This window comes from Bubalus bubalis, chromosome 9 (assembly GCF_019923935.1).
Source record: "Bubalus bubalis isolate 160015118507 breed Murrah chromosome 9, NDDB_SH_1, whole genome shotgun sequence".
NCBI classification, from domain to species: domain Eukaryota; kingdom Metazoa; phylum Chordata; class Mammalia; order Artiodactyla; family Bovidae; genus Bubalus; species Bubalus bubalis.
The window spans coordinates 76,431,442-76,445,458 of NC_059165.1; the positions used below are offsets into that span (position 1 = coordinate 76,431,442).

General features: G+C 34.7%; 1 protein-coding gene across 9 annotated transcripts in view; it reads left to right on the forward strand.

Annotated features, from left to right (window-relative positions):
- DMXL1 (Dmx like 1) overlaps positions 1-14,017 on the forward strand; it is a 125,830-nt gene that overhangs the window by 9,621 nt on the left and 102,192 nt on the right. For 8 of the 9 annotated variants that reach the window (XM_025292985.3, XM_025292988.3, XM_025292986.3 and 5 more), the window contains exons 2-4: positions 5,122-5,247; positions 6,937-7,008; positions 9,985-10,063. In XM_025292985.3, coding sequence (XP_025148770.2) covers positions 5,122-5,247; positions 6,937-7,008; positions 9,985-10,063 — 277 coding nt within the window. Of the gene's footprint in view, positions 1-3,768; positions 3,908-5,121; positions 5,248-6,936; positions 7,009-9,984; positions 10,064-14,017 lie in introns of all 9 variants that reach the window. The other variant, XM_025292991.3, reaches the window with a different exon arrangement.

Here is a 14,017-nt window from a genome sequence, read left to right on the forward strand (position 1 = left end):
ACATAACAGAAGCAGATTAACAAGAGGAGGCAAGAATACACAGAAGAACTGTACAAAAAAGATCTTCATGACCCAGATAATCACGATGAGCCTAGAGGCAGACATCCTGGAATGTGAAGTCAAGTGGGCCTTAGAAAGCATCACTACGAACAAAGCTAGTGGAGGTGATGGAATTCCAGTTGAGCTATTTCAAATCCTCAAAGATGATGCTGTGAAAGTACTGCACTCAATATGCCAGCAAATTTGGAAAACCGGGCAGTGGCCACAGGACTGGAAAAGGTCAGTTTTCATTCCAATCCCAAAGAAAGGCAATGCCAAAGAATGCTCAAACTACTGCACAATTGCACTCATCTCGCATGCTAGTAAAGTAATGCTCAAAATTCTCCAAGCCAGGCTTCAGCAATAGGTGAACCGTGAATTTCCTGATGTTGAAGCTGGGTTTAGAAAAGGCAGAGGAACCAGAGATCAAATTGCCAACATCCGCTGGATCATGGAAAATACAAAAGAGTTCCAGAAAAACATCTATTTCTGCTTTATTGACTATGCTAAAGCCTTTGACTGTGTGGATCACAATAAACTGTGCAAAATTCTGAAAGAGATGGGAATACCAGACCACCTGACCTGCCTCTTGAGAAAGCTATATGCAGGTCAGGAAGCAACAGTTAGAACTGGACATGGAACAACAGACTGGTTCCAAATAGGACAAGGAGTATGTCAGGGCTGTATATTATCACCCTGCTTATTTAACTTATATGCAGAGTACATCATGAGAAATGCTGGACTGGAAGAAACACAAGCTGGAATCAAGATTGTGGGGAGAAATATCAATAACCTCAGATATGCAGATGACACCACCCTTATGGCAGAAAGTGAAGAGGAACTAAAAAGCCTCTTGATGAAAGTGAAAGAGGAGAGTGAAAAAGTTGGCTTAAAGCTCAACATTCAGAAAACGAAGATCATGGCATCCGATCCCATCGCTTCATGGGAAATAGATGGGGAAATAGTATCAGACTTTATTTTTCTGGGCTCCAAAATCACTGCAGATGGTGACTGCAGCCATGAAATGAAAAGACACTTACTCCTTGGAAGGAAAGTTATGACCAACCTAGATAGCATATTCAAAAGCAGAGACATTACTTTGCCAACAAAGGTTTGTCTAGTCAAGGCTATGGTTTTTCCTGTGGTCATGTATGGATGTGAGAGTTGGACTGTGAAGAAGGCTGAGCACCAAAGAATTGATGCTTTTGAACTGTGGTGTTGGAGAAGACTCTTGAGAGTCCCTTGGACTGTAAGGAGATCCAACCAGTCCATTCTGAAGGAGATCAGCCCTGGGATTTCTTTGGAGGGAATGATGCTAAAGCTGAAACTCCAGTACTTTGGCCACCTCATGCAAAGAGTTGACTCATTGGAAAAGACTCTGATGCTGGCAGGGATTGGGGACAGGAGGAAAAGGGGACGATAGAGGATGAGATGGCTGGATGGCATCACTGACTCAATGGACGTGAGTCTGAGTGAACTCCGGGAGTTGGTGATGGACAGGGAGGCCTGGCGTGCTTGGATTTGTGGGGTCGCAAAGAGTCGGACACGACTGAGCGACTGAACTGAACTGAACTGAACTGTAGATGTATGTGTGTATATATGTGTATATATACGTCTTCTTTATTCATTCATCTACCAGTGGATGCTGGTTATGATTTTTTAAATAATTAAATTTATTCATACATACATATGTACATGTATACACACACACATACACATATGCATTCATTTTCATCCATATATGTGTACACACAATGCCTACACACAAACACACACACACACACAATGGAATGTTAATCATAAAAAAGAGTGAATTCTTGCCATTTGTGACGAAATAATGTGGATCTAGAGGGTATTATTCTACGTGAAGTAAGTCAGACAAAGACAATTAAGTCAGCCCTTTTCTACTTGTTTTTTTAGTTTTTCACTTAATACTGTCTCCTAGAAATCACTCCCAAGTCAGTTCATAGGTTTCTTCCTCATTCTTTTTATAGCTGTGTAATACTCCATTGTGCCTATGTCCTGTAGTTTATTCAACCAGTATTCTGTGCACAGCAGGATTTTTAAGGAGATACTTACATACTCTTAAAAATAATTGATACAGAACAAAATGCAAATATAGTTTGAATCTTTAATTCATTTTATGTTTAATTAATTACATTATCAAATCAACTATGCTACTGCTTCTGTCGCTTTAGTCGTGTCCGACTCTGTGCGACCCCATAGACGGCAGCCCACCAGGCTCCTCTGTCCCTGGGATTCTCCAGGCAAGAACGCTGGAGTGGGTTGCCATTTCCTTCTCCAATGCATGAAAGTGAAAAGTCAAAGTGAAGTCGCTCAGTCGTGCCCGACTCTTCGCAACCCCATGGACTGCAGCCTACCAGGCTCCTCTGTCCATGGGATTTTCCAGGCAAGAGTACTGGAGTGGGGTGCCATTGCCCCTCTCCGAAAATATAAAAATTAAAATTCTATAGTCAAGAAAATCAGATTTTTTTTTTATTATAAAGCCCCAAGGATAATAGTCAACCCATGAAGAGTGGATTGCAGTTGGTTATATTCTTTTTTTGTTGTCTTTGTTTTTTCCATTTACCAGTTTATTGCCATCCACTTGTTGTAACTCTGAAAGAAGAAAGGGCAGACTGAATGAGAGAGATTTTCTAGATGAAGATTAATAACATTTATTTGACTTAAAAATTTACCAAAATTGGGCTTCCCTGGTGACTCAGACGGTAAAGCATCTGTCTGTAATGCAGGAGTCCTGGGTTTGATCCCTGGGTCAGGAAGATCCCCTGGAGAAGGAAATGGCAACTCACTCTAGTACTCTTGCCTGGAAAATTCCGTGAATGGAGGAGCCTGGTAGGCTACAGTCCATGGGGTCGCAAAGAGTCAGACACGACTGAGCAACTTCACTGGTTACCAAAATTAGGAATAGATAGCTCTGCATCTTCTTGTACTGTCACTAAGGAAAAGTTAACTGACAGGCTGTGATAATGTAATACAGTAGCAGGAAAAAAGCAAGGGTAATCCAGGACTGGATAAGTCTTTGAATGATCATGGTTTATTGGTATTATGAGTTGGTGTCTTTCTGTTGGGTAGGTATCTATTTCTGAGATAACTTTGCATTTATCAAGTCTGAAGATATTCATTACTTGTTTTAAACATTAATTAATTAAGCAATAATTTTGTGAGGTACTTCAGGATTAATGTAGACTTGATTCAGGAAAATTTAGTCATGATTGACAAAAATAGGTGCAACACAATATCTAAAAGTAGATAAGGTAATAGTAGTACATGAAAAGAAGGCAGAGGTTATGAACACATTAAAATGTGTGTGTGTGTGTGTGTGTGTGTGTATATATATATATCCTGGCTAATGGAAATTGAAAAAAATTTGTGTTGTGAGAAGAAAATCTAAATTGTAAACACTCTGCATTTAATATAATATTTTGGTAAACAGTGACAGTATTTTATCAAAATTTAAAATTCAGGAGAAAATCAGTTTCTAAAATATTAAAGTATTTTAGAAGTTCATTAATGAAAAGTTTTCTTAAATTGCTTTTTGGAATTTATTCTTGAGGATAATCTTGTGACAAGCCTTGTGATCCTGTCGTGGGTATTTACACAGAGGTGAGCAGACCATCATGAGGTTTTTTGTTTGTTTTCTGAGCCAGTTTTTTCCACTATGTGACACTAGTAGAACCACCCTTGATTTCTCATAACTCTTTTTAGGAAGATCCCAGGCAAGCATGCTTAACTAAGGAAGTTCCTGTGCTACCACTGAAAGAGCACTACAACAGAAGTCAAAATCAAGCCCACTCTGCCACTCTAGAAGCTGTCAGCCAATTTAGGCCCAATTTTTTTGATAAATGTGAGCAGATTTATTTGTATGTTCTCTCAAATCCGTTTTCTAAAATTTTTTGTAGCTTATACAGAACCATTTTGGCCTTTATAGGATTTATGGTCATAAAGTATATATATTAAGTATAATATTTTTTGCATTAAGTAAATTGTATGTATATGTGCAAAAGAGATGAGAAAGTAAAGAATTACTGAGATTTTCAGAACTTACCAGGATGGAAAACAGTTTGTGATGGATATTTTATTTTCAGAGTTATGCTGCATATAAATTCTAGGATGACAGTCATGTGCTCTTAAATGGAAGAAACTTCTGTGATCTAAGATCAGAGAACAAGATAAACTTGAACCCTACCTTTTTGTCATGGACTTGAACTTGTAGTGATGGAAATGGATAACAAGCAAGATATTTACAAATTGTGGTATATGCTATGAAGAAAGGGAGGAAGAATATGCTAGAGGAAAGGGAGGAAGAATATGCTAGAGGAAAGGGAGCAAGAATATGAGTATATTCAGGACAGGGAGGCCTGGCGTGCTGCAATTCATGGGGTCGCAAAGAGTCGGACACGAATGAGTGATTGAACTGAGACCTGAATGTTGAAGTTAGACAAAGACCAGGCAGGTAGAAGCAAGGTAAACCACCCTGAGGTGGAAAAAGATTGATATGCCCAAGGAACAGAAAAAAGAGTAATATAGGGGCAGGAGCCATTTGAAGGGATGAAAGAGTAGCTTGAGATGGATTTGGGAAATTAGGACAATCATTTAGCACATTGACATAGGTAAGTTGAGATTTTGTTCCAAGTCCAATGAGGAAAATATTGAAGGGACTTAATCAGGGAAAATTACTTGGTGTAGTAAACATTTTTAAAAGATCACTTTTGTCTTTGTGTGGAAAGGAGTTATAGAGGGAAGCAAGAATGGAAGTGATCAGTGTATAAGCAATCATGCAGGAGAGAGATTATGGTTGTTTAGATAAGTGCAGTAGCATTCAATCAAAATGGAAGAAATGAAAGGAATTGGTATATATTTTGCAGATAGGACTGACTGATGGGTCTGTATATGGGAGGTAAGGGAAATATTCTCAAATAATAAAGATTTAAAAAAAAGAATATTTTAAATTAGTCTGTTAAAACATAATATTTAATACCAGTGTTTCATATGATAAAATATTTTGTTGACAATTTTATCATTTTTATTTTATTTTGTTCTTTTTTGTTTTGTTTTTAGGCTTATGCATCTGGATGTGACATTGTTATACTGGGAAGTGATTTTGAAAGACTGCAAATAATCCCAGGAGCTAAACATGGAAATATTCAAGTAGGATGTGTAGATTGTTCAATGCAACAAGGCAAGGTTTGTAATCTTGAGATTTACAAATATGAGATTTGTTTTGAGTATGGTTTTTGTCAGTATAGTCTCCGAAGTATCATTTCTTGTTGAATTAGAGACTTACTGTGTTTCCAAGACAATGTAGCTACAGATTTCTTTGTCTCTCTAGATGTACCCTAGAGAACAAAATTCGTGACTTAAATGTATCTTAGAGACTGTCAGAAATTATATTCTTGTATAATCTTGAAATATAGCATAATTTTCTCCATGAGTTGACAGATACAATATTTATTGCCTGTAGAGTAGATGTAAAGCTTACTTATTTCAAAATTTATTGAATTGAAGGAAAGGAATAACAATAAACTTCAGTCTATTTAGAAATAAACTCCTGAAAAGAAATTATTGTTAGAGTCCTACTTTGTCTTTAAACAGGTAGTTATCTCCTTGTAACTTTGGGATAAACTTTGTAAAAAAAAATCAACATAAACGGTATAATTTTTTAAGTTTAAATTTTAGAACGAAGTGCTTCTTGATACCATAGGCATCAATATTTTATCATTACTGTTTTTATCTTTGTAGTACTACCAGATTAGTTATCCTAAGAAAGTTTGTCTGCATTTGACTTGTTATTCATTTGCTTTAAACTGTTCTTAGATTCCCATTACTCTAGAAAAGTTTAAGTTGTTCACCTTGGTTTGAGACTTTCTTTAACCCACTCACACCTACCTTTTTGGCCTCGTGTTCATTATTCTCCTTCGGCTGGGCTGATGGTCAGTCACCTCCCAACATACTTTACTTCTTTTAGTATTTACACTTGTATTCATACTGTACCCTATTTCTAAAATTGAACACTCACTGCAGTTTGAAATCCTAGCCACACATAAAGGCACAAACTAAACATTCCTGGATGAACTCAGTGTAGATGATTTCTGTATTCTCAGAACTCCTCAGAAAAATATCTTAAAATATAAAAATATCCGCTTAAAAATATCCACTCCCATATGTATGTTATATCCTCATTTCTTACTCTACTTCACTAGGTTATATGTTCTTATTTTTATTCCTGATCATTCATTCTGTCTATATATCTGATTTCTGATGTTTTAATATTCTTCATTTGTGACTCAGGCTGCAGTTGTAGCTGCTTCATAAAACAGAGCCAGCAAGGTTTATTTTTCATTAAGGGGTAAATTTTAAAGATACTCAAATAGAATATTGAAAAAGTATACTTCTTAAAGAGTTCACAAAGGAATAGATTTAAGTTTTATCTCAAATAAGTTAAATATACACTGACAGAATTGTGAACTTTCGAGGACAGATAACCTAAAAACTGATTTTTAAGTCATCAAATTCCATAAGGAATACATCAATACATTTTCTTATGTGAGGAAGGGAATTAACATTTAGTGTCTTTACCAGATGCTTTACAGATGTTATTTCAACCCTCAATTCTAGTAGGAAGATAATGTAATACATATTGTAAATATAGATAGGGAAACTGAGGTTCAAAGAGATTACCTTGCTGGTATACAGTAAGGGACAGTGCTGGGATTCTGACCCAGATATGGTAAGCCCAAAACTGACCTTCTCAAGTATTGGTGAAAGAAATTTTGTGTTGAGTATTTTGTAAGTTATACTATTCATTTCCTTTGCTCTTTTGATTCATAAGTAACAACATATTTATAAGTTTTCTTTGTTTTTTCTTTTTAAAAGATTGCAGCATCCTATGGAAATGTTATTTCTGTTTTTGAACCAGTTAACCTACCGAAGCAAAAGAAAAATTTGGTCAGTAATTTATCTTTTTCTATTAGAAATGGAAATGTGTATTAAAAGATAACATTTTTAAGAGTACAAAATTAGAGTGATCGTCACATAAATCAGTATAAATTGTACACTGTAAATAAAGACAACATGCTAAATGCCACTTCCTTCTTTAAAATGTGTAAATGTTTCATTGAAGTAGAATTAAACTAAATTGTGCTTATTGAATTATCTTGAAGTGCCTTTTTTTCCCCATCTGTCATTTTTTTCTTTTATTAAGTATTTGAAGAGTCAACAACTTGAAATTTGTCAATTACTTTATTAATAGTGGCAAATATCATTGTCCAGTCATATGTGGCACTTATTTTTGTTTCTGTGATCTTCTTTCGTATAGCTCTTTTCTTTGTATATTTTGTTCTTAAAGTGACATGTTTTGATTGCAAAATCTTAACATACCCCTTGGACTTAATTTCTTGCCCTTATTAAATCATGTAATAATTGTTGGTGGGTCATTGAATGTTTTTTCTTTATAAGGAATCTATATTCAGAAATAGTTCTGAAAGTTGCTTAAAACAATAGTTTATAAATATTGAGGTTATCTAGTAGATTTTTTGTGTTTTGATATTCTTAAATATAGCAGATCAGGGTATTTTACTCATCTCTACTGAAGGTTAAACTACTGATTTTAAGTGAAACAGGATCAGCATAGTGTGGTCTAAAGACCATTATAGTAGGAGTCATAGAAATGGTTTATTTATCTGCTGCTCTTTAGCTGTTTGATATTAAGCAAGTCAGCCTTAAGCGGCTCTTTGCTCAATTCCAAAATTGTTTAACGTCTATTTATTCTTGATTTCAAAGACTGGAAATGTGTTAAATGTGAAAAATTAAACAATGTGTTAATAATAGATTTATCTTATGTATCTTTTAATAGTTTTCATTTCATTTTCACTTAGCTTATTAATATCTTACAAATTCCCTCTGACTTAGTTGGACAGCTGTTATTTCTTTTTTATAAATAAGGCAGCAGAGGTTCAAAAATATGTGACATGAGCAATGAAACAGCAGTTGAGCTAGAGATCTAAGAGTGAAACTAGTTGTCTTGATCCCTAGGTGTGAGCATTCTTTTTCCTTACCTTGTGTTAATGAAAAATATTTTCTCTAGGTTAATTGATGTCCATTTAAAACTTTCATGGAAGGAGAATCCACACTTCTCTCATTTCTGTTTGTGTTTATATTATTATCTATGAATCCTGTGTTAGAGGCTCTCATACCCTTAGGAATTAGTAGTTGATAGTACTAAAAACATATTTTATAGGTGGTTGTTCCTTCTAAAACACTGTATTCCAAATAAAGTCAATAAATATTTGTTGAATGAAATAACTGACTTTAAAAAATCAGTTTGTTATGTTAAAATGCCTTTATTAATAAAAGTAGAATTGAGAATTTCAGTTATAACTTGTACTAGTTATAATTGTTTAATATAATAGTCTGAAAAATTCAATAAGAAGAGGCTGGTTTATTGGTAGCAGCACTGAGTTTGCAGGGAAAAAAGCCTGATGAATAAAGGGAAAACTGGATCAAATGGAAAAATTATTAACTTGAAAGATGCTCAGAATCTTTAATTCCAAGATATAGTATCAGAGAATCTTTAGAGCCTCATAAAAATATTATTTTATTTGTACATTCTGGAATATTCTGTTAAGATGGTAGTTTTTCACAAGAGGTGCACTTCAGAATCACTAGTTGATAGTGTGTCCAGGCCCTACTCTGGGGAATTGTAAATCCGTACCTGTGGGACTGTGCCTACGTACTTGTTCATCTAGTTGTAGAGGAAGTCTTCGGATGATTGAGAGCCATTTCTGCAAAATGTGCTTAGTTGCTCAGTTGTGTCTGACTCTCTGTGACCCCATGGACTGTAGCCCGCAAGGCTTCTCTGTCCATGGTGATTCTCCAGGCAAGATACTGGAGTGGGTTGCCATGCCCTCTTCCAGGGGATCTTCCCAACCCAGGGATTGAATCCAGGTCTCCAGCTTCACAGGTGAATTCTTTACTGTCTGAGCCACCAGGGAAGCCCATATAGTGTTTCATAAAAGTGTATTCAGCAGGTCACCTGTATCAAAATCACTTGGAGATGTTGGTTTAAAGTACAGATTTCTGTGCCCAGTCCAGGACCTTTTGAATCTGAACATTTGGGCATGGGTCTTGAGAGTCTGAGTTTTTAGTAAACATTTCACATTATTTTCATACCAAAGTATGGGAACCACTACACTCAGAGAGTATTTATGGGTCTCAATCTATTAGAGGTTAGAGAAGTCAACTTAGTAGGCCACAACCTGACTTTATAAGAAAATGAAAAAGAATAGAAATGTTAGAGTTCATCACATGTATTAAGAGTAAACTTAGATTGCATTTATGTGTATGCATATATGTGTTCTGGGTTACAGTGCAATGTGTATTTCTTACTGATTTGCATGTTAAAAAAGTTTGAAAAATACTGCTGTAAGGGATGAAAAGCCTTTATATTTATATAAGAGGGGTGTTAACATCTCTTATTCTGAATCTTCACACTTACCATGTGCCCTCAGGTGAAGGTGAAACACTAAAAGAGGAGGGATCTTCAAATAGCAGAGACACAGGCATATTTAAAATTAAACCTTTGTAGCTATAATAATAATAATAAAGTAATAATAGTAACTTTAAAAGTTTGAGGTTAATACGTATATTGTCCTAGTGGCAGATACTTATTGATTGTCTAAGTATAGTAAAGACAGACTTTTGGACCTTCCAGGAATGGATATGCTCTCATTGATCTCCATCACATGCTCTTTATTTTTCTTGACTAGACTGAACATTTTATTCTCTTCAAATATGACTCAGTGCTCAATTATACCTCAAAAAATGAGTACATGTATTATTAAAAATAATTAGTGTCAGTGTATTCATTTGACAGAGAAGATGCCAATAATAGACTAAATGACCTTTTTTTTTTTCAAATTTTAGGAATTATATAGTCAGTGGCAGAAAAGTGGCCAATTTTTTCTGGACTCCATAGCACACAATATAACTTGGGATCCTGCAGGTAAGAAAAGAAGGATTAACTGAAATAATACTTGTCTAGGCTATTGCTTGTTTTTACTTTCATGTATTTCAGTTCTGCTTTGTGTGAAATGATAGAGAACCCAAAAGTAAGTAAAACAAGTTGTGCAATTTTAGAGCTTATACTGAAATGAGAAAACATGCACCATAATAGTGTCCAGCTGTTGTAGGAGTATGTTGTTTTGGGAAGCAGACGCTAATTGTCTCTGGAGAATCAAAATTTCATTGAAGGGGAGCCTTTTAACATGAGAGTAGATGGACTTTGATAGTGAGGGTGGGGATAGGTTGAAAGTGAAAGTGTTAGTCACTTTTGTGTCCAGATTCTTTGTGACCCCGCGGTCTGTAGCCGGCCAAGCTCCTCTGTCCATGGAATTCCCCAGTCAAGAATACCAAAGTGGGTAGCCATTCCCTTCTTCAGGGGATCTTTCCGACCCAGTCAAAACTCTGGTCTCCTGCATTGCAGGCAGATTCTTTACCATCTGAGCCACCAGGGAGCGGGGATGGGTTGAGGATGGAAAAAAAACAAGTGAATTCTAAGGAGAGATAATGTGTATATGTATGTATTATCTATTTCTGCATTAAAAAATAGTCCTAAAGCAATTTTTACCAGTTTACCAGAGTGAGCAAAGGAACAGAGAAAGAAAGCGTAGGATATGTTCTGATACTGGTTAGGACTTCACTGAGACTGGAGTGAGTTTGGTGAAGAGATAAGAATACAGCAGATGGAAAGCCTTTACAGTCATGTAAATAATTAAATAACTTAATTCTTTTAAATTGTATAAAATGTATAGGTTTTTGAAAGTGGCTAGTGGCAAACTAAGATTTATGATTTTGCCAGATTTTTCTGGTAGCAGTGTCTTAGAATGATCAGAGACAAGAGGACAGGAAGGTAAACATTGTATTTTAATTACCTTTGAAAAGTGCATTCACAGTAGTCTGAGTGAGAAATAACTTGTTTCAGTGCCTTTATCATTGTAGGTGCTCAGTTCATATCAAGTGACTGATGAGAGGAATACACAGATATGAGATGCAGTTATGTATAGTAGATAAAATGGCTGAGAAAAAAATGTTAATTTAGAATACCAAGTTCAGAACCTTGCGAAATTGTTTTAGAAGATAAAGAGATTACTTCAAATTTTAAAAATTCACAATGTTTTAAAATATTTTCTCTCATGAGCTTGATGCTTGTTGCTAGCTGGCATCTTGCATGTGTATTTAATGCGTACAATGAGAAGAGTAAAAATTTAACCTGGATTCAAATTTGGCATTTAGTAAGGCAATTTGTATTTAACTCTACTATGTATAAGGTTGCTCATGTCCAGTTTATGCCTGTTGTTCTCATATAATTATTAATAGTGTTACCTTTTATTTTCACAAGTGTTCCTGTTTGGATGATAAATTATATGGTTATTCTGTGATGGCACTACAATTTATTGTAATTATTTATTTATTTATTTTGTTAGACAAGGTCTTAGATTCTATTTTATTCTGTAATTTATCTGGGGCCCGTCATATATTAAACTGTCAATAAATGTTTATATATATGACTAGAAGTTTTGTGATCATGAGCAGATTACTTAACCTATCAAGAATAGTTAACTATGAATGTACTTGATGCTTTCTGTAAAAAGGTATTTTAGTACTTACCTATAAAAAATATTGTTAGCAAGTGAGCTGGATACTTGAAGTCTCTTATGAATAACTATAATAAAAACAATTTTTATTTGAATTGAGTGTTCTTTAGTAATGACTTGGTAGTTGCTTGGAATTTCTGTACCTGTGGTCTGTAAGTACTAATGCTTCAGATTCAGAAGGTAGTATTGATATTATTATTGATATTGATAGTATTTTAGTTCCTTTGAAATTATCATTACAGAGTTCTATTAGAAGGTAACTACTTATTTTCTTAACATATCTGCTACTGACTTGCCAATAGTTCATGACAGTTATCTTTTAAATCATGATTTAGTTAAAATTCACAGAAAATTTTATTATTTTTCTTTTTATAATCAAAAGTTTAAAATTTAGAGGTTTTGGTTCAGAAATGGGTTATTATTGTAATATATATTTGGGAGCTATTATTGTTTTTTCAGATGAACTTTGTAACTATTTATAAACAGATTTAGAATATATTAAGTGAAAATTAGTATTTTTGTTTTTCTTTTTAAATTTATATTTATTTTAATTGGAGGCTAATTACTTTACAATATTGTATTGGTTTTGCCATACATCAACATGAATCCGCTAGGATGAATATACCTTATTAGTATAAGCCAGGCATTGGATATAAAGAATATTTTTCAAGTGATGCTAGTAAACTGACTGTATTACCTTTGTATTGCTACCAGACCCACCATTGCATCTTGCTAAAATCCTAAGATTTACTATTTTAGACTTAACGCTTTCTTTTTCCCTCCTGTGATAGCCATACCTCTGCCCTTTCTGTTCAAATCAATGTATTATACTATACCCTACCTACTTTTGTTTCATTCTGTAACTAAGGTGAATTATTTTGCATTCTATATTAATTTCTTAATTTGGGGGGATACCTTAATTTCACTCTTAGTTTATGTTAAAGAAAACTTACAAAGTTGAATTCACAGATACTGAGAAGTCAGAGGTAGTGGTTGGAGAAGTGTGGGGTTGGGGAGAGTAGATAAAATAGGTGAAGGTTATGAGTTATGAAATAAATCCTGGTATGTAATGCATGACATGGCAACTATGCTTAATTCTGTACTGTGTATTTGAACCATTGCAGAGAAAGAGTAAATCTTAAAAGTTCTCATCACAAGAAAAAAATATTGTAACCATATGTGTTGATGAATGTTAACTAGACTTACTGTGGTAGTCATTTCACACTATATACAAATATTGAATCATTGTGTTACAAACTGAAAGTAATATAATGGTACATGTCAATTATATCTCAGCAAAAAAAGAACAGGTATGTTTGTTGGTAAGCTCAACAGTGGAATAATAACCATATTTAAATGGAATATCTTATTAGTTCTGTCTGGGCTGTTTTTATCCATCTATGAGATGGTCCACCTAATTGCTACTATTTATTGAGCTTCTGCTAAGTGCCTAGCCTGTGCCAGATGCATTATATATATAATAGCTAATTCTTACAACAACTCTACACAAATTTCTAATTTTATAGGTGAGAAAACTGAGGCCCAGAGGTTGCCCAACTTGACCAAATTCACATAGCTAATTAAGTAACTTACTTGGCATTTAGACACAGGGATTTCCTATCTAAAGTCAGTGAAAGTATGATGAAAATTATGGGTTATCTCTAGAAAAATGCACATAGTATACCTATAACTTTTGCATGTATGTTATTGGAGGAGGTTTATATGCCTCTTCACGTCTATCTATTGACACCCCCTCCCAGCTGAGACCCCTTGTTGTAGAATACAGATCCACTCTGCGAACTATCACTCCATATAAAATCTTCTAACTCCCAGCTGCTTGTAACAAACTAAACTCCTTACAAACCTCAAAAATGCTTCACAATATGATGGCTTTCCACACCCACCCCCCCAACCTTACTTCTTTTCTTAGGTCTACTATGTTTTTTATCCCTTAACCATAAGGAGATTATGAAGCATTCCCTGGAATATAGGAACTCACATATTTCCATGCTTCTGCTCATAATATTTCTCTACTGGAATGTGAACCCAGCATGAAAAAGGACAGTGTCTCATTTGTCATTGTATTGCCAGTGCCTAGCACAGTGCCTGTTAGAAAGATAATGCTCATTAAATGTTTGTTGAAGGAGAGATTACAAGATCTGTTCCGCTTTCTGTCTAAGCTTCTTCAACAAAGTTAAAATATAGCTTTACTCCCTCATAACCCAAATCTCTTTTTATTTGACTTTTTTAAAAAGTTGTATTCTTTATAGTATTATATGAAACTCCTGAGCATGTAACTTAAG